The 21,750-nt window shown below is 34.9% G+C and overlaps 1 protein-coding gene across 1 annotated transcript in view; it reads left to right on the top strand.

Annotated features, from left to right (window-relative positions):
• Nucleotides 1–21,750, top strand: part of LOC150088848 (serine/threonine-protein kinase atr-like) — a 117,319-nt gene that overhangs the window by 44,008 nt on the left and 51,561 nt on the right. Inside the window, exons 8-12 of the mRNA XM_090370341.1 lie at nt 2,187–2,301; nt 8,731–8,864; nt 14,575–14,704; nt 18,248–18,379; nt 19,034–19,213. Of these exons, the coding sequence (XP_090226467.1) occupies nt 2,187–2,301; nt 8,731–8,864; nt 14,575–14,704; nt 18,248–18,379; nt 19,034–19,213 (691 nt within the window). The remainder of the gene's footprint in view (nt 1–2,186; nt 2,302–8,730; nt 8,865–14,574; nt 14,705–18,247; nt 18,380–19,033; nt 19,214–21,750) is intronic.

The raw sequence follows: 21,750 nt of genomic DNA, 5'->3' as shown, positions 1-21,750 counted from the left end.
CCTTCAGAACAGATTTTCACAGAACAGATATGCCTAAAAAGACTAAACTCCTTCAGAACAGATTTTCATGAAATTTTATATATTTGTCTCTTTGCGATAGGAAATCTTGCTTTTTTTTCCTTTTCATGCTCGTTGAACATGACCACAACAGCACCAGTCCAGGAACTTTATTGCTACACCTTGTATGTGTAGACAGATATGCCTAAAAAGACTAAACTCCTTCAGAACAGATTTTCACAGAACAGATATGCCTAAAAAGACTAAACTCCTTCAGAACAGATTTTCATGAAATTTTATATATTTGTCTCTTTGCGATAGGAAATCTTGCTTTTTTTTCCTTTCTCCTTCACACCTTCAGTTATCTATATTTATAAGTGAAAGTTTGTTTTGGTTGTCCTTACCCAATAAGGAAAAGTTGGAAGGACACCAACTTCTCAGCATATGTTTTGTTCATCCCCAAGATGGTTTTAGGCCCAATTTGGATTTTATAGCCGTCTTCCCACTCCCAGAAAAAAAAATCTATTTAGGATGTTTGAGTTAATTGAAATGGAAAAATTGGACTGAAACGAAATTTTCAGCATTGGGAAGATTTTATGCCCAATTTCAATTTCATAGTCCCCAGTTCCCCTCTATCGAAATATTTTTGCAAATTTTAAACAGCAGTTCTCAGCATTTTCAGAATTTTTGAAATCATTTAGAATATTTTTAGAGACTTTTACCAAATTTAACATTGGTAGGTAAACCCATTTCTTCTGTGTGCCCACTCTTCTTAAAGAAGTTCTACTACACTATACAAATTCCACTTTATGGCTGCTCTTCATCTGAAACCCTTGTGGACAGTGTAGAAGTTTTTAACTCCTGAAATACATTATTTGGTAATTGAAATCACCTGAAACAATGCAATGCGTATATTACCTAATTTTTGATTTTTTTCTGATACAAAAAAGCTGCGTTGTCTGCTAGAGTATAATTCGTTGTGTGGAACAATTCTAGTTTTAATTATTATGTATTGTGTCTTTAATTTGTCTCACAACTGTAACAGATTTCAGTTTGTTTACTACAGTATGCAAAATTCAGAAGTAAAGTGAGATGCAGCTATATTGAGTGTATGTGGAGATGGGGGGGGGGAGTATACGATTGGTTTGAGTTGGAGTTTGAATTACTCTCAGGCAATTTAGATCATAAGATGTCAGTGTTTCAGTGTCATTCCTGTAAATTGCATGTGTTCTTTATAAAGCCAGTTTGTCTGTATGTCTGTCTGTCTGTTTGCAGAATGGAGGAAAAATGGAAAATCCTTTGTAAAACTCTTTCTTTTTCTGAGATTTGATATTTCCATTTGAAAAGACCTCAGTATGTTTGTTATGGCATTGACAAGGTTTGAGACCAAATCTTTCCTGACAGGTGACATAACTATTGTCCTATCATAAAGGCACCAAATAAGGTTTAAATATTAAGTTTTGTTCTAATAAATTAAAAGTTTCTTTTTTTTTTTTAAACCCACCCACCAAACTTTATAAACAGTTAATGTTTTTATGACTTTTTAACTTGCATATCCTTTAATGGATATGCAAGTTCCTTTAATGGATATGCAAATTATATTATATTTAAATTGCATATCCTTTAATGGAAAATGATGCAAGAAAGCAAGCTTACACATCAGTCAGAAAAAAAAAAAAACACTTTCCATATTACATGTCCTTGAATTTATTAAAACAACCCACTTTTACAACATCAGATGGAAGTTTCTTTCAGTAATCAACTACCTGCTGGCTGAAGGTAACTGCTGCACATCTACCTGCAACCTTTCTTTCTCAATTTGAATTTATGTCCCCTTCCCATGTGTGTTGTGTAGTCTGAGCAAGAGGAAGGATTCCATTGGAATAGCTTACTTAATCCATTTAGAGCTTTAAACATCATAATCAGATCTCCTTGCAGCTGTGTGGTCGTGGTCTTTATAAGCTGCTGGAATTGCTGTTGTTTTCAACAGTAGTCCCAGCACCGACTCCTAGGGAACTCCACTATTGATCTTAAACTGAATTTCTTTATATTTCTTCATATTTTACTAATCTTTTCTTGCTCTGAATAGGAAAAAGTTATTTAATAAATAACATTTATTTATTTTATTAATAGATAAAATGTTATTTATTTTATTTATTAATGTTTATTTGTATTTTCTCTCCTTACAGGAAAATAATTGGAAGATTAAGTTATGATATAATTCAATATCTTCCAGATTATACTGAGCGACTTTGGTATCTTTTATGTTTACAGTTAGAAACAGCAACTTTTCTAGTAAAAACAGTAAGTATTAATTATTGTAAATAAATATTAAAAGTGTTGTTAATTTTTCAGTACTTCACTGAATAACCAGTTGTAATTGCTTTGTTTTGTAGTTAATTATTGGTTAACAGGTGGCTATAGTTAACCATAAATTATGTATTTATGCAGCTTTGGAATTTGCTGTTACTTTTTCATATTAGATTCCTTAAAATTTTTTTAAAACTTTTAGTTTAACAAATGATTTTATTTTTTGTCAAACCTGTTACATAATAAAATTCTAAATTATATGTGCTTTATGAACTTTAATGTAATTCATTTCATAATTGGTACAGTATTTTGTAATAAATACTGTACCAATGTAATTTGTAATACTTTGTAATAAAGTTAATATGCGAAACGTAGATTTTCTTTCAGATACTTTTTATAGTGATGAGTATTTTAACACCAATTGCATTCATCCTCTGTGCACTTGGTTTTTTCATTTCATGAAAAAACCAAGGCATTTATATACAGCTTGAGGGAAAATGTTTGTTCAGAATACAGATATAGAAATTTAGTATGCATTAGCATGCACAAATTGCCAATTTTATGGTTACATTACTGTTTAGCTTAACAGAATGAAATATGATTAGAGTTTAAATGTTAAAACCTAATGTAGGAAAATGCAATTGCAATTTTCTTAGAGAGTATTTGGAGGGGGGAGGGCTCAAAAAAGATTTGTATTTACCCAGAAGTAGATGTGATAGAAAGATGAAAATTTTTTTTTTTTTTTTTTTTTTTTGATACTTTGAAATCTGTATAGCAACCACACAAATTTTGGTTTTGATCTGACAATTAATTTTTTTCTTTGCAGCACTGAATCATGCAGCGCACGTGTCAAGTTCTCACACTGCAAGTATATAAAGCTTCATGAATGCCAAACATCAAGCTTTATATACTTTATATACACAGTAACAGCCTCTGTCATGGGCAAAGCATGCGACCTATCAGACCTGGAAAAAGGCATGGAGCCAGGGGTGCCAGCATTTCCGAAACAGCTTACTTTGCGAAATGCTCATGTGCTGTTGTGGTGAAAGTGTATAAAGATTGGATGAATGGGACAGTTTTGACAACCCAACGTCCCATTTGTGTAGCCTCATGCGCCATTGATCCCAGAGGTGAATGTTGGATAAAACGGTTGGTCAGGACCGATCGGCATGCTACTGTTGCTCAACTGGCCATCCAAATGGGACCACAAGAAAGGTCTCAAACACAACAGTGCAGCGAACCCCTGTTGTTTATTGGGTTCCGGAGGAGATGCTTGGTAACAGCACCCATGCTGATGGCCGTTCATCGCAAACAACCCTGTCAGTTTGCACAGCAATACTGACACTGGACCCTGGCTGAGTGGCAATGGGTGGTCTTCTCCGATGAGTTGTGGTTTCTGCTCCACCGAGTGGATGGATGGTGGCGTATTAGGCATGAAATCTCCGAGAACAGACACCTGGACATGATTGTTAGCAGAAGGCAGGCTGGTGAAGGCAGTGTTATGGTCTGGGGAATGTTTTCATGGCATAGCTTTGGTCTACTGATACCTCTGGAGGGCACCCTGAATACAAATGGTTACCTATCGATCATTGCCAGGTGCCTCCGTAGCCAGGTGGGAAGGAGCAGCAGTGCGTACCACACGCTTCTTGATTAGACCGGGGTTCAAGCCCGTCACCACCAAATATGGAGGATGCGGAAAGGTCAAGGAATGACCACCGCATATTCCGGACCAAACAACAACAATCGATCATTGCTGATCAGGTACACCTGTACACATTGACTGTGTTCCCTGGGGGCGATAATATCTATCAGCAAGACAATGTGCCATGCCATGTTGCCAGAATTGTCCGTGAGTGGTTTGAGGAGTACGACGAAGACCAAGCTACTCCTTTGGCCACCGAATTCCCTGGATCTTAACCCAATTGAAAATCTATGGGAACACCTCGATTGGCACATCAAATGGATGGATCTTCCACCGAGGAACCTACAGGAACTCCAGGGTGCACTGCAGTCTGCATGGTCACAGATGTCTGTAGCAACCTTCCGCAGACTTATTGAGTCCCTCCCATGGCAGCATGCTGCGAAAGGCACATATTCTGGATACTAAGTAGGTGATCCAGAATATAATAATGTGACTGGACCCTGTAGATCAGTGATTCGGTCCCTCTTTCTGCATGGGGAAACACCCAAAACAGTCCATGGAGAAATGGTTTCTGTAGAAGACTGCCCATGTTACAGTGCTGTTGCACATTTGTATAAACAGTTCAATTGTGGTAGAATCTCAGTGCATGATGAAGAAATCCCAGGATGCCCAGCAACTGCTGTAACAGAAAAGAATGTTGCAAAAATTGAGGCGTTAATCCTGAAAGATTGCTATATTAGCATCAAAGAACTAGCTGCAGAGCTCCAAATTAGTGGAGAACATCATCAATCAACAGTTGCATATGAGTAAAGTGTCTGCTAGATGGGTTCCTAGACTTCTGATCCCTTACCAGAAGAAGCAAAGGGCTATGTGCACATGAAATATTGTCAATGTGCCAGGAAAAGCAAGTGGAATTTTTTCAACAGCTGGTTACCATTGATGAAACTTGGATCCATTACTATGATCCCAAAACTAAACAAATGTCAAAACAATGGAAGCACGCAGAATCACCAACTCAAAAAGGCAAAAGTACAATCAAATGCTGGAAATGTAATGGCATAATACTAACCGATTACATTGAAAAGGGCTGCACTGTGACGGCAAAGTATTATTCCAGTCTCCACATAACGGCATGTGCTGCTATAAAAAAAATTGTGAAAGCTGTCAAAAGGTGTGTGCCTGCTCTATGATAATGCCCTTCTGCATTCCTCGCATGCTGCAGTGAGGTGTGCCTGCGAATTTGGGTTTGAAATATTGCTGCATCCTGCTTATTCCTCTGACCTTTGCACCATCTGATTTTTTCCTCTCTCCTGCCCTGAAATCCTTTCTTCATGGAAAACACTTTACTACCGATGATGAGTTGATTTCTGTTGCTGAGTTTTGATTTGAAGGGCAGTCAGAAGATTTGTATAAAACTGGCCTGCGGAAGTGTTCTGAAAGATGGCAAAAACGTGTCATTTTGTCTGGTGACTATGTCGAAAAAGCGTAATACATGGTGTTTGTTTCTACCTTCTATCACAATTACTTCTGGGTGAATATAAATTATTTTTGAATCTTGTTTCCCCTCATAGTAGTAGTAGTAAAATGGCCAAATGATGCAAGGAAGCTTGGCTTTTGCTGCATCCTCTCCTGTTTTCTTTTCCTGTAAAGCTATTCTCACAGTATTTCTCCTCCTGAAATTTCCCCAGTCTCTCAATCTCAGTGGCCTTTAATTATACATTCCTGGCAGATAATTTATTCAAGTATTCAACTATATGTTTGCTAAAGGTAAATGCCCTGGTGAAATTCAATCTATTAGTATCCACCTTCAGCATATATTTATTTCTCTTTCCCCGATTCTTGTCTTCTCTACCAGTGATAACATGCTACTATTTTTAAATTGTTCATTTTCGTTCATTTATTTTTTGCATCTCCTATGAGACCTTATATGCTTAAGATCTCCTTTACATGTTTAGCTTCCAATCTCACTTCATTAGAACAACTTTTATTGCCAGTCTAGTAGCTCTTCTGTGGACTCATTTAAGAAGTTAGGTGTCTTCCCCCCCCCCAAATGCGCTTCCAGACTTCAATACAGTAGTCCTACAATTGAATTATATAATGGAATTTTAACTATCTTTTCTCTAAATGCAAAGGTCTGTTAAGTTATTGATGAGATACCATGTGTCTTCTTGGCTGCTGATTTGCAACCCAATTAATGCAAATCATTTAATTTCAAGATGGATATTACAAAATTGGGCCGACCTGGCTAGCCGGGTGGGTAAAGTGCCTGTCTGGCAACCCAAAAGGTCGCGGGTTCGAATCCCGCCTCGGGCTTGGATCAAAGTACTGCAAAAACCTTGGGAGATGCATTATGGCCACAGAAGCCGATGCACCAACAACTACCAAAAAAAAAAAAAAAAAAAAAAAAACAGAATTGGATTGAATTAATTTCATCTGTGTGTGTATTATTATCCCCACATCCTTATCGTTGAATGCCCTTAAGTCCACTCCAACTAATGTATAAGTTTTCCTCTCCAATGTATGTTTTTCAAGTGCAGTGCCTTATGTTTAATAGAATTAAACCTAATTGCCATTTTTCATCATCTGTGTTTCCAGTAAAAATTATTTTAAAGTAGTTTGGCTTGGTTATAATCATTTATCACCCTCCATCCTCTATATCTTCTGCAAATTTTTTAACATGTACTGTATGGTTCCATCAATGGATCGTTGCCTCCCCCCCCCACACATTTGTTTCTTATTTTACTAAATTGCATTGATAAAGCCATACACCAGAGCTGTAAGTGATGAAGCCATTTCATTTCATCATCATTTGCAGCCTAGTCCACTCCAAAGAATGTCCATTTAGAATTATCCTTTATCTGTTATTCTTGTTTGTAATTCCAGCTTGCTCTAGTTTGAACAATAATCATTCTACAGAATGATTATTGTATAATAATTTCAGTAATAATGAGGGACTGTGCCAAATGCTTTAGTGAAGTTCAGTTATATAATGTCAAAGTTGTCTTGCATTCAGCTGCTTAGTAACAGTGACATAAGAATTTATCAGTTTAGACAAGCTTGATTTTTTCTTTGCATACCCTTCAGAATTCTATTCCTGTCAAAATGATCCTATCATACATTCTTGATCATACATAATTTTCTCTTACCATAGAATATATCAAGTCTTGGGGGGGGGAGAGAGAGAGAGAGAGAGAGGGGACTGCTGATAAGTGCATCAAACCATCAGGTTTGATGCACTTATCAGTAGTCCCCTCTTGAATGTACTTTTGATGTAAAGGTTGATGTGAAGTACTTGTTCCAGTCATCAGTTGTGTTATCATGGTTCTAATGGGCTGATGTCATCTGACACTCTGTAGTTGGCTCATGCTTTCTCCTTTTGTTCTGTCAAACTTGCATCCATTTTGGCATCTTTCTTGTGCAGAACTACTTGATTGGTATAAAAATGTTTATGACTTTCTGAATAATCCTTGAAAATTTATTTGTATTCAATAGTGCATGTGTATTGCCCTCTGCATAGAGCTGAAGGAGTATTTCAGTCTGTTGCCTTATTCCACATCTTGAAATTGAATGCTTTATCTTTTATCCTCCCAACTACTGAGATCTCTTTGACAAATGCCCAGGATATTATTGTCACTTACTGATAACAGATCCTGTTTCGTTATACTCAAGGTTTTCTTTGGGTACATGGTGAGAACTAGGTTGAAGATAGTTATTATGTTATTAACAAATAAAAATAATCCAAAAAGGTGCTAATAGTTATATTATAATTTAAGGTAGTTTCTTTATTTTTAATTTTCAGTTTATTAAAAATACAATTTATTCACTGTCTGTATAGTTAATAAACTGAAAAGACTGATACAGATCGCATCCATCTGTATGTTAATAAACTTTTTAATTTATTAATTAGTGAATGGGTTAGTTTTGCCATTTCACCATGTTTTGTTTGTAGTGACCTGGTGAAGTAGATAATTGGCATCATTTTAATTGTATCTCATATTGTGAATACCTTCACGATGAGTTGCCATGGTATTGCACCACCTTGAATAAGTAACGCCTCACCAATGGAGAAGACTGATGTTACTTATTCTCGGTTGATACCACCATCCAGATGGCACCATTTCAAGGCTGGTTGGCCTCTACTTATTCGAGGTAGTGCAATACCATGGCAACTCATTGTGAAGGTGTTCACAATATGAGATATAATTAAAACGATGCCAATTATCTACTTCGGCAGGTCACTACAAACAAAACATGGTGCAATGGCACTAATCTGTTCACCAGTGAATCTTACGTGTAGTCTCATGCTTTATGCAAAATAATCACCTTAGTTTATTAACATACAGACAGATGTGGCTTTTCCCCACTCTCCTCCCTTTGGTAAATGGTAAATTGCACTTTTTTTTTGGTAAATGTATTTTAGGTATTATTTATTTATTTTTTTTTATAGTGTATTTTTAAAGTGTAATTTAGGCTTTTATAAACTGTAAATAATAATTTATTGCCTTTACCAGAGCAGATTCTCAAAAGCAGCCACCTTAAGGTTAAGTATTGTTGTAACATTCTTCCTGAAACATTGACATGGACAGTAAATCCTGTTTTAGGCATACCATATATGATTAATGAAGATGGACATTTTAGCTGTTATTATTCACATTAATATTTAAATTTTTATCTATATTATTTTCTCCTCAAAGTAAGCCTATTATAAAGCATTTGTGAATTTGTATATTCTTTTTTTTTCATATAGTAATTCATAGCCTAAAATATTTCTTTTTTTGTAGGTATCGTTACAAGTGATTAAAAAAGTAGTCAAGATCAATGGGTTTCCAATTTCTGAGTCTCTTATAAGCTATTTATTAAATAATTTGAATGCTCTGATTGCTCTCTTATGCACAGGGAAAGTCATTAATTATGGGTAAGATTGCAAGTGTGTATGTTATTGTTTAATATTGCCTATTGTTTAATTGTTTATTGTTATTGTTACTAAACAATTGTTTTGGTTTAATTTTGCCTAAATACAGTATTAAACACTATTTTTTCTTTACTAGCATGTCATGTAAAATGTCTTAGCATAGTAAGAATTCCAAAGAAATATTTTGCATTTGCTTTCTACGAATATTTTGCAGGAAACCTTCATTTAAAGCGATTATACAGTGGTATACAAATTCTTTAATACTTTTTAGCATTAGCATTAGTAGAGGCATATGATGCAAGAAAGCAAGCTTATGCAGCATCAGCCAAAAAAAAACCGCTCCCATTTCACCCCTCTGTTCGTTCCAAATACCTGTCCAGCTCAGCCTTAAATTTATTTAGGCTATCAACATCCACAACAAAGGATGGAAGTCTGTTCCACCAACCAAACACCCGCTGGCTAAAGGCAAACTTCCGCACATCTATCCTACATCTTTCTTTCCTCGATTTGAATTTATGCCCTCTCAACTGATTATTCTGAGCAAGAGGAAGAATTCCATCAGCATTGAGCATGCCCAAACCATTCAAGGCTTTATAAACCTCAGTCAGATCACCTCACAAGTGCCTAGTCTCCAGACACTGTAATTTGCAAAATTTAAGCCTTTCTTCGTAAGAGCAACCCTTTGTTCCATTCACTAACCTTGTTGCCGACCGGGCTAGCCTGGTGGGTAAAGTGCCTGCCTGGCAACCCAAAGGTCGTGGGTTCGATTCCCGCCTCAGGCTTGGATCAAAGTACTGCAAAAACCTTAGGAGGTGCATTATGGCCACAGAAGCCTATGCGCCAACAACTACCAAAAAAAAAAAAAAAACAAAACTAACCTTGTTGCCCTTCTCTGTACTCGTTCCAACAGCTCTACATCATTCTTAAAATGAGGCCTCCAGACCTGTATACAGTACTCAAGGTGTGGCCTGACCATTGCTTTATACAAGGGGATAATCACCTTCTTATCCCTGCTAGAAAAATTCCTGTATATCATTGACAAGACACTATGAGCTACTCTTGCAGACCGCCTGCACTGCTCAGAAAACTTCACATCTGCATGCACAATTACCCCCAGGTCCTTTTCGTTCTCTACCACTGTCAGTGTAGTACCACAGAGTTGATACGTCACTCTGGGGTTAATGCTTCCCATATGTAGTACTTACATTTGTCAATGTTAAACTTCATTTGCCACCTCTCAGCCGATCTGATCAACTTTTCTAGATCCTGTTGCAGCAGCATATTGTCCTTAACAACCCCGCCAACCTTCGTATCGTCTGCAAACTTGGACATTAAGCTTGATATACCATCATCAGTATCATTTATAAATACAGAAAACAACAATGGACCCAACACTGAACCCTGAGGGTCTCCACTAATAACATTATTCCACGATGAGCACTGTCCATTGATTACCACTCTCTGTCTTCTCCCACTCAACCATCCCTTTATCCATAGCAGCAATTTGCCTCCAATGCCACACTGCTCCAATTTGTTCGGCAGTCTTCCATTTGAACAGTATCAAAAGCCTTTCTAAGATCCAAATATATGATATCAAAGTTATTCCCTGCATCCAGTTCCTTTGTGACCACATCATAGTATCCACTCAAATTGGTCAGGCAAGACTTTTCCTTAACAAAACCACGATGTGTCTGAGCTATACTCTCTTCATTTTGAACATTAAACTCACTGCATTTTGAACATTAAACAAATCAGTGCATTGCCAACATGACCAATTGACCCGACAATGCAGTTATTTGAATAATGATGGCCTTTATGCAGTGAAAAATCATACTAGAACAGATCAAAGTAATCACATGGCAACAGCAAACTGGTGGTTAAGTTGGCAATGCATTGATTTGTTTACTGGTAAAAATCTAAAATCTCTTTACCAGTATTTCACACAATAATCTAAAAATGATGTTACAGTTTTATTACCGAAGAGTTTAAGGAGACATTTAGATGTAGTAATAATTACTAGAATAGTTTTTTATAATTATGTTTATTTAACAGTTATATTAGTGCAAGCAGTAAAATTTACATTCAAACTTAAGGTTTGTATGAGGACATACTGTTTGTGCTCCATTGCAAACCTCTATTTACATTATTATGAGAAAGATTTCGGAAACAACATTAAAATCTATGGATATTTAGATGATTTACTGCTCTTTGATTATGAGGAATACGAAAATTTAACAAAGTACACCTATCCTAGTGACTTCATATTTAGAATAGCAGCTATTAAAGCAGCTGTCACCAGATTTTTTTTATTTGGATCTAAATATACAGATATCAGAGGATTATGATAAGCAGGATGACTTCTGTTTTAAAGCCATAAAACTCACAAACTCAGATTCCATTTTATCAAAAAAAAGATGCATGTAAATGTAATTAGAGCCAAGCCCAACGACAGAATAACACTCATTGGCAAAACCTCAGATATAATCCAAGTCAAAATCTATATTAGTAACAGATAATATGCCTATAAGTTTTACTAAATTCCATATGAATGCTGCCATTTGTGGCACTACAATTAAATTACCCCAGATAGTCTCACATGCCTCCCTGAATTAATTTTCATATATGTATTTCATGTGGATTTATTTGCACTCACACAAGGCTCGTTGATCGACCTCACTGTAACCAGCACAAAAAAAAAACCAAAAAAAAAACCCACCTTATTCCTACATTAGCTGTTCCTTGAGTCTATATATACTAAGTGTCTGGTTGAAGTAAAGCAGAATCATCTAGACAGAAATGCAATTATACTGCAGTCACAGCATAGATTTTTTTAAAGGGCAATCTTGTGTGACCAACCTGATTGGATACTATAATGTAGCAACAAAGGAATTGGATGCAAAAAATAATTTTGATATCATATATTTGGGTTTTAGGAAAGCTTTTGATACTGTTGAACATAAAAGACTGCTGTACAAATTGGAGCAGGGCAATATTAAAGTCATTATTACTCTGGATAAAGGGATGGTTCAGTGGGAGAAGACAGAGAGTTGTTATTAATGGACTAATCGTATTCTTCGTGGACTAATAGTATTAGTGGAGTACTCACAGTTCAATTCTTGTCCTATTGTTGTTTTTCTATGTTTATTAATGATATTGATGAAGGTATATCTGGTTTAATTTTGCAGATGATACAAAGGTTGGCAGGGTGATTAATGACAGTAATCAGCATAAGCTACTAAAAAAATTAGGCAAATGAGCTGAAAAATGGCAGTTGAAGTTTAAGATTGACAAATGCAAGGTACTGCATATGGGTAAGTAATCCCTGATTAAAGTACCAACTGTGTGGTATTACCACATAATGGAAAATGAAACAGACCTGGTTGACAAATGCAAGGTTTTGCATATGGTAACAGTAATCACTAATTAATGTACCAATTGTGTGGAATTACACTCAAGAGAGTGGAAAATGAAAAAGACCTGGTTATAATTGTGCAGAAAGATATGAAGTTCTCTGAGCAGTGCAGACATGCTGCCAGAACAGCTCATGGGGTTTTGTCAATGATATATAGGTACTTTGCTATTCCTTTGTATAAGGCAATGGTTAGGCTGCATCTTGAGTACTGCACACAGGTCTGTAAGTTTTCATTTTAGGAACAATGTACACTGAAAGGACAGAATTCATGGGATTCCTGGTTCCTGGCAACACAATGCTGTCACCCCTCTCTCTGGTGGATGAACCTACTTCTTGGCAAGTATATAGATACACTGCTTCATTGCATTTGCTTAGACGGTAATTCGATGTCAGTTTGGATAAACGTCATGAGTTAAGCAACTCTAAAAGAGGGATGACAGTGGGTGCCCAACGTGTGGGTCACTGTATCATGGAGGTGGTACAGAAATTGCACTATCCCTGTTCGACAGTATGAAGAGTGTATTGGAAATATGCCACTTCTGGAATAACATCTCATCATGGACAGCACTGTGGGCGGAGAAAGGTGGTGTATGAACTTGGCTGTTAACCTCTGCCTCGCATTGTTTCAGCCAACCGGAGAGCGACAGTGGCACAAATCACTGCCAACTTCAATGAGAGAGGTGCCAGAAAATCTCCACCAAGACCAGCAGGTGATCATTAGCCGCAGTAGGTTATGGGGGCTGCCTACCCACCAGAGTCACGTTGCTAACTCCATGACACAGGACTGTATGCCTCAACTGGGCAAAAAAACGTCTGTACTAGACCTTGGATGATTGGAGATGGGGCTCCTGCTCTGACAAGTCCTGTTTCCAGTTCTTTCGAGAGGACAGGAGGGTGTGTATTTCAGATTATTTGAAAATTTTGAAGACTAACAACAAATCATCAGCATACAATAATGATCCAGTTTTTGCATATCTCTAATTAGATTTATGAAAATTATAAAAAGACATTGTGTTAAGGTGCAACTCTGCCTCACCCCAAATTTAACTTGAAACTATTTTTCAATTCTTCCTTCACTCCTGATTGCATATTTGCCATTTAGCCTCCACCTCATGGATAAGTTATTCTTGGGCTAATTCCCAATGTTGAACCTTAATTTTCACCTTTAAACATTTCTCTTAAGATCTATGAAGTCTGTCCAAATTATTGTGAAGGAACTTGGCATCATTAATCACCTTCCTGATGTTCGTATCACCTGCAAATTTCAATATTGTGCTATTGGCTCTCACATAAATATTATTCAAGAAAATAAAATGAGTGCTCAGAGTACCAAAGGACAGGAGGCAGGTTATAATAACCAGCCTTCTGTTTTTCAGGCATTTTCAATCAGGTTCAAAGTCTTGCATACAATCCTAATATGTTCATTCTTATATAGTAACCTCCTATGTGGGATCATGATAAAGTCTAAGTATATAATGTTGAATTTACTTCTTGCCTCCAACTCATGTGTTACCCTAGTAGGATAACAGCAGCGTATCAGCTTGGTCAAGCAAGCTTTTCTGACCATTTTCAGTATTTCAGATTTAATTTAATCAATGTCTGCTCCCTTTCCATAATGATATTTTATACCTGAACAATTGAGATAGTATCTAAAATTTTCCTAATATTTCCTATTTCCTAATAATAATATTTCCTAATTTCCTAATAAGACAAAATTAGCTGTTTATAACACAGTTTTTAAAGCCTATTTTAACCAATTTGGCCCAATTTTAACCAAACTAAATGAATGAATTGATCAAAAACTGGAATCTTTAGAAAGAGGTTTTTAAGAAAAAATAAATGCACCTAACAAATAGAAACAGTGACAAAACCATATTACAAATGAGGAATTATGAAATAATCTAGGAGATAATCCTAGATTATTTCATCTAAAATAATTTGTTAGATTTTTTGTTAGAAAGATATTTGTTAGATTATTTCATATGAAATAATCTAACAAATATCTGATAAAAGATAAGCGAAGGAAACTTAGTTTGGCATGGACAAAGGAATGGGAGAAGGAGATTAACTAAACAGATATTTAAAGCAAATATTAATAATAATAGGATTGATGGTATGAAGCATGTATGTCTTACATGTCTTATTCTAGCTAGAACTATTAAATCTTATTCTTCTTGCAAAATTATTATTAGCAGTATTATTAAAATTATTATTTTTAAACAGTTTTGCTGTCACAGCTCCAAAATTAAAGTGTGGAATAAGGAAAATTGTAAGTAATACAAATTATTTTATAATACTTAGAAAACCTGAAGAACTAGAAATTGCACTTTCCTCAACTCTACAAGTAGTTTTGGAAAATTTAAAAGATGCACAGGCATGGTTTACCTTGGACACCTTTACACTTCATGAGTTATTGGAAGGGATCATTAAAGTAAGTGTGATCTATGAATATTTGAATTTAGGGAAGCATTAAACTCAGTGAATAAACTTAAGTTCACTTAATAAATAAAATATTAAAAATGCTTTTTCTTTTAATATTATTTTAATTATATTTTATATTTTTTTTTAACCAAAAGGTTTAGTTTCTCTTGCACTGCCTTGAAATATTCCATGTGATTGATAATCGATGACATGGATTTCATTAGTCTCGGTCCACTAGTGATATCATGGCTTACTTTACTGATCTTTGGACAAATCCCATGGAAAAGTTAGGAGAAACTAAAGCAATTCTTGACATTTCTGAGGCTTTCAAGCATGTTTAGTATAAAGGTTTTCTAAGCAATCTTCCATTTTGTGGTTTGTTTCTCATTTTTCTCAGTTTTGTTACCACTTCTCTCTCTTTCTGACAGTTCACTGTGTGTGGTGAAAGATGGCTCTCTGGCTTAAAACTTATTAACTAATACTGGTGTTCTCCAAGGTTTTATTCTTTCATCTGCTCTTTTCCTTCTTTGTATTAATGGCCTGCTTCTACTGACTGGAAATTCTGTCCATCTTTTGCTGTTGACAGTAAGTACACTTTATTACATTTTCCACTTTGACAAACCCTGTTCTGCAGAAACAGCCATAACTTCTTGGATATTTGCCATTGGTTTCTTAAATGATGATTTACAGGTAACTCTAGTGAGGAGAGTAAAACAGTTAATTTCAACTTGTCTGAAACCAAATCCTGTGTTATTTCTTGCAAAAACAGTTTGATTCTTCCATGCTCATTTTCAGCGACACTCAGATTTCTAGACAAGATCATATATCTTTACTGGTATTAACCCTGACTTTTAAACTCCACTGGTATAAATAGATCACAAATATTGCTTCCTCTCTATCAGAAATACTAGATATTCTCTGTCGCTCTCAATGCTACATATCATCTAAAAGTTACTGACCTCTGTGCAAATCACAAATATACTTTACCATGGAATATTATTCCCACATCCAGGGTGGTGTCCTCAAAACTTCTCTTAAAATTTTAGACTCCATTAAAAGAAGATAGTCTTTTTAATTAATGATCCCTCACCTACTAACCTACTCCACTCCTAATTACACAGGCATTGTTTTTGCTGTATGCCTTTACTACAGATATTTTCATGGGCACTTGTCTTCTGAATTAGTGTCTATAATTCCACCTTCTTACTTCTAACTTGTCTGGACATATTAATCAATATCCATTAGCCAATAATCCTCAATTAGTCAATATCCATTTGCAGTTCAACTCCCAGCTTACTGAACTAATTTTTTCTCTTTCTCATTTTTTGCTTTTTTTCTTTGGAACAGCCTTCCTTTTTATGCATTTTTTGAAAATTCCAATCTATAGAAGTTAAAGCAATATCAATAAGTGTTCTCTGTCATCTCAGTCCTAATCCACACGCACCCAGAACTAAAATAATAGGTATTCCAGTACCTTTTGCATTCGGAGTCACTACAAATAAAATAAACATGAGTAAAAACTGGCCAGTATATTGAGATATCACAATATATTTCCTTGAATATAAGAATTTTTAAATTAAATCATTTTCATATTAGAATTTTCTTTTAAAAATATTTTAAGATGTACTGGAACCTCTCATTGAATTTGTACATGATTGCTCTTAATAAGTTGAAGTTTTGAATTTTAACGTAATAATTTTATTAGTGGGGAAAGTGAATAACAACATATTTTTCCTCTTATGAATTGAATATGTTAAATTAAAAATTAAAATCTGTATTAATTATTTATTTTTCAACATAAAAGGTCTTTCATAATAATAGATACATTTTAAAATACATGAAGGAAATTACATCCGTCAAAGTTGTATAAGCTTGTTTCACTAGCATTGGCTTCTCATTCATTTGAAATGCTTCTGTTCTCAGCACATCTAGCAAACATTGGCTTTTGACAAAGAAAAGCTCTTGAGATATGAGCAAGCATTACTTTGACCCATATTGTAAGATAAATGCATGTCTCTATTACCCCTGTGACCTCCCTTCCCAACTAGCAGTATTCCTGATTTTAGATTGGCCAACATCTATAGGTAGATTTTTTTCTACCTACTAGGTTGGCCATACTGACCCCCCCCCCAAAAAAAAAAAAAAACCTTACAGGTTCTATCAAGTCTTGAGTTAGCAATATAGACAGGTGGCAAGAAAGGCCCATGGTGCTCTTTGATGATTTTTCAAGCATTTGCTTGTAGAAATAGGGAGGTTATAATCTGCAGTTGGAACACTGTGTCCATTTATGGAGAACCACACCAAAAAAAAGAAGACATTGATCTTGAAAGGATCCAAAGATGGACACCCCTTGGTGAGATCTGCAAAAGGAAATTTGTATGAGGAAAGACTTTGAATATATGCTACACAGTTTAGCAACCAGGCATCTTAGAGAGGACCTCATTAATATCTATAAGGCTCTGAGAAGGGATAGCAAAATGAATGAAAGTGAAATTTTTACTGTTATAAATGATTCCAGAATTAGAGACCATTAATCCAAATTATGGAGAAAGTTTTAGCCAGCAAGTTGTTAATTACTGGAATAAGTTGCCTCCATGAGTTGTTGAGGCCAGCAGCTTGTGAAAATTCAAAGGTCAGTTGGATAGTTACCTATGTGAGGAGGGAACATAGGCAGTTTTTCTTTTTTATATGTTTATATATATATATTTGGCTGGTGCAGCAAAAGCATGTGGATTTCTTGCATTTTATGCTAATGGATAATACTTTATTTATGAAATATTGGTTATAAAAGTGAAGTAGAGATAAGAATTTTAAGGAAACATTTTATTTTTCCAACATAATATATGGATTGTGGCCTCCATCCATTTGCAAGCAAGTATTCATCCACTCTTGAGTGTAGGTTTCCATTACTCTTTGCAGCATATTTGCTGCTGGTATTTTCTGAATTATGTGGGTTCATATCTTTAGTTCAATGCATCCTTAGAACAATTAATGTACACTTTGCATTTGAGCTGTCCAAACAGAAGAATGTCACTTACTCTTAAATCTTCTAATCTTGAAGACCATGACCTATTGCCCATTCTTGAGAGATAATATAGTTTGGAAATAACTGTTGCAAAATTACCTGCTGAAATTCTGGCTGTATAAGCTGTCACTTCATCTTTCTGGAATCATATTGGTTCATAGTTCATTTGGAGATTGTGCAAGTCCAATGTTAAATTCTGTAGTGTACTGACATTGAGCTGATGTAACAGTTGTTGCAGCATCGTTGTCATCCTCAGTAAAAATAAAATCTGATAATTCCAATTGAAACTACTGCACACCAAGCATTACCGTTCTGCTGTATAGTGAATGCTAATGCAGCTGAGACTGTACCATAAGTACCAAAGGTCTACTTGTTAGCATACTCCAGATGATGAAAGTGGGTCTCATCTGTCTTAGGCAAGTTGTTGATCAGGTCTTAATTTTTATTTAAGAGATTAGGAAACTGCTGCCAAGAAGTTATTGATTGATAATATCATGATTGCAGTTACTGTTTTCTTTAATTTGTCAGGTTGTGTGTCAGTTTGGACTGTGGAATATCAAATGTAATGAACTGAGGATGTCAGTTTGTAATGGAGTTAAGTCTTTAATTACCATGCTTCATTCTGTAGGATGGACTGAATTCATGAACGGCTGGTATACTGTACAGATAAACCCTTAAATTCTTATGAAATTTGCAGTACATACTTATATCAAATATGTTCAGCATCAATGCAAACCTGACACCAAAATGCTACTGAACAGCTGCTTTCACTCAGTTTTCTGGGGTACATACTATAGCTTCTTTTACTTTGAGGTTTTTTACCTTCATTGTTGAAGAAGTTTCTCAGGGGTTCAGAACCTAAATCTCTATTATGCTATGAAATGACACAAGTCTGTTATGATGAATATTAAAATGTTGTCTGAGTAAGCAGAATTAGAATTGCAGGTTTATTATTTTTGAAATAACCTCATCAGCAGTATCATGATGGTCCAGAGTCCATGACCATTGTCTCTATTTCTCAAATAGCTGCACAATGAAGAAGGCAGAGTTCTCTCTATTTCTACAGTTGCTGAGATATTTAGTTTTCAAATATGCCATTCATCATCCATACATTAACATGGTGGGCCTCTATAAAAGTAACTTTTTAACAATATTTACTGTGGATTGTTGTAAGATTTCACTGTATCAGTAGGAATGTGATTTAGGGTAGTATAATTGCGATATGCTTTTGACTAACCTTTGATTATAATCTGTCTATTAATTTTGGTGAGAATTTATTTTAAAAAAGTTACCGTTTTCTTTAATTTGTGTCAGGTTATGTGTCAGTTTGGACTGTGGAATATCAAATGTAATGAACTGAGGAAGTCACTTTGTAATGGAGTTAAGTCATTGATTACCATGCTTCATTCTGTAGGATGGACTGTTTCAAAGTCAGTATATGATAACTTTTTCAGCGTTCTTCCTGCCCATATAGGAAAACTTGAAAATTCTGAGGTATGTATCAGATATTTTTTGATATTTTTTTAGTTATGTATCAGATATTTTTTAATGATGAGTTTTGATAACTTATTATGGAATGTCAATTGTTTAAACAAATATAATGCCAAAAAAAATTGTTTTGCTAAATGTGCAAAAACTTTATATCATTTTGTGCTGTAGGGATTTTCAAATAGCTTTGAAACTTGCAGACTACGTTGTTCATCAAGGGAGTGCTGAAAGCAAGAATTATTACTTTCCATTAATTTTCTTTATCTAGTGAAATGAAGATCTTGGTAAACATCTGACCTTTCAAAAATCTAATTCATAATGTTGAATTGCCTTCAGCAACCACTCCAAGTGTATTTATGTATGTATCAATAATAAGTTAAAATGTCTTGTAACATGTTCTGCATGTGCTGGAAGCATTAGGCTAAACATTACATGAATATCAATAATTCATTGTTCAGAAGTAATATACCATCCACCAGTCCACTGCCCTTCCCATGTACCCAACTTCTAAGCAGCTGATGCCAAAAAAAAAGTTTTTGGGAAGTGCATCCTCTCAAGGAACAACTAGCAAAATGTCTAACAGAAACATGTAAGTGAAGAAAAAAAAATCATAATGTTAACTCAAGTAAAAAAAAATTAAGTAATTTACAGTAGAAGACAGAGGAACATTACAACAAAATAATGAGAATAATAAAAGTCTGATCATTAATCAACAATTGTATGAATCTTCTATATCTACTAACAGTGAAGCATTGTAATATCTTTGTTAATATTTGTAAATGTTCATTAGAAGTGTTCCTCATTAGACCTATTATAGCAGAAAGCCAACTAAATATCAAATGACTGGTTAAATTATTACATTATTAGCCCTTACCAGGAGATTTAAAGATGTAACTAACATTAAGGATAAGGAAGGGTTTTGATTTCATAAAGGTGACTCAGACAGTTTCTAAATTGTATACAGTGGGACCAACTGATGATGTTACCATCAGTAAATTCTTTACGGGAAGCGTTCAAGGAATAATCATAGAAGGTAGTAGGCATTCATACCAACTAAGAAATACTTTTTCAAGGCTTAAACCTAAATGAATGTCAGATGAACTAATGAGACTTGTGGCAGAGAAGAAAGATGCATGGAATGCATATAAATTATCAGGTGATACAAAAGCCTATGGTAGATATAAACTAGTCTGCAATCAAGTCACAAAGGAGTTTAGGCAAGCTAGGGCATATTACAAGAAGTCTATGGCAAAGAATGCCAAAGGCATTCTTTTGGCATTCTTCAAAAAAAAAAAGCAGTAGACTTCTTTACTGATATTAACAATAGAAGGAGGGAGTTGAATCACATTAGTCCGTTTCATGTTGATGGTTTATGCTGTTGATGATCCTGCTCAGGTTGCTTACAGAAATGGGAATTTTTTATTTTTTTTTTGCTGATGTATAAGCTTGCTTCCTTGTATTGTATCATTTACTATTACTACCACTATCTTTAAAATTATACATAAAAACTAATGGACTTTTCTAAACAACACAAACAGGTGCAAGTCATAACAATTTTGGATGAAAACCACAATGATGAATGCAGAAGTCCTGCTAGTGATAGATGTGGACTTAGTGTCAAATATACCAATATGCGGATTTAGTGTCAAATATACTAATATGTGGATTTAGTGTCAAATATACAAAATAATGAGCTGCAATTGATTCTTATCCATTTTATAAGAGTATACATATACTGTAATTTTTTTTAAAATCCAGCACATTCAGGGATTGAGAGGAGCCATATTTTAAAATTTTCCAGATTTTAGAGAGGCATACCTAGTGGTTGTCCAGTTTTGGTGAAGTAAATTTGAATAAATATTAATACTGGAAATTGAATGTATTTATATCTGTGAATACAAGAATTAAACATCTGTGAACATTTATATTGACTAAAGGATAGTACTAGTAGTTAAAATATAAATAAAGTTCAATTTTTTTAAAAGTGAACAAATGACAATAAACATAGTCACAGCAAATGTTGTTGGAATATCAGTGGATGTGCTTCAGAGAGAAAAATTAACTATTTATCAGTTTATATGATATTTTTCTTTTAATAATATACTGTGGGGAAATTCAGTTCAGTTTCTCATACATAATAACAAAAATCCCTTTTGTTTTTGCTTTCATTATAATTATAGCAGAGAGAAAAAACCAATAGGCAGTCAAGCTCACTCACTTGGCTTTCTCTTCTATAGCATTAGTATGGAGTGAGAAGTCAAGTGATGATGCCCTTGAGCTGCCTGTTATTTTTCTCCTGACTTTAGTTATGCTTATGATGCTCATGAAAGCTCCTTATGATCAGTCACATAGCTGTAATTTGTAAGGGCAGTTCATGCTAAGTTATGAAGTTTACTAAATAAGAGATTGCACTGAAAGAGAAAAATTCCAAGTTATAATATAGTTGAAACTGTATGGCTTCAGAGAAATTATAAGATGTTTGCAGAACAACCTTGTTCTTTCATTTCTTTTTTAAGCCAGCAAAACAAAGTTATCTTTGCAAT

This window comes from Mastigoproctus giganteus, chromosome 3 (genome assembly GCF_048544385.1).
Source record: "Mastigoproctus giganteus isolate SK-2022 chromosome 3, ASM4854438v1, whole genome shotgun sequence".
Classification (NCBI taxonomy): domain Eukaryota; kingdom Metazoa; phylum Arthropoda; class Arachnida; order Uropygi; family Thelyphonidae; genus Mastigoproctus; species Mastigoproctus giganteus.
This window is presented reverse-complemented; position numbering and strand designations above follow the sequence as displayed.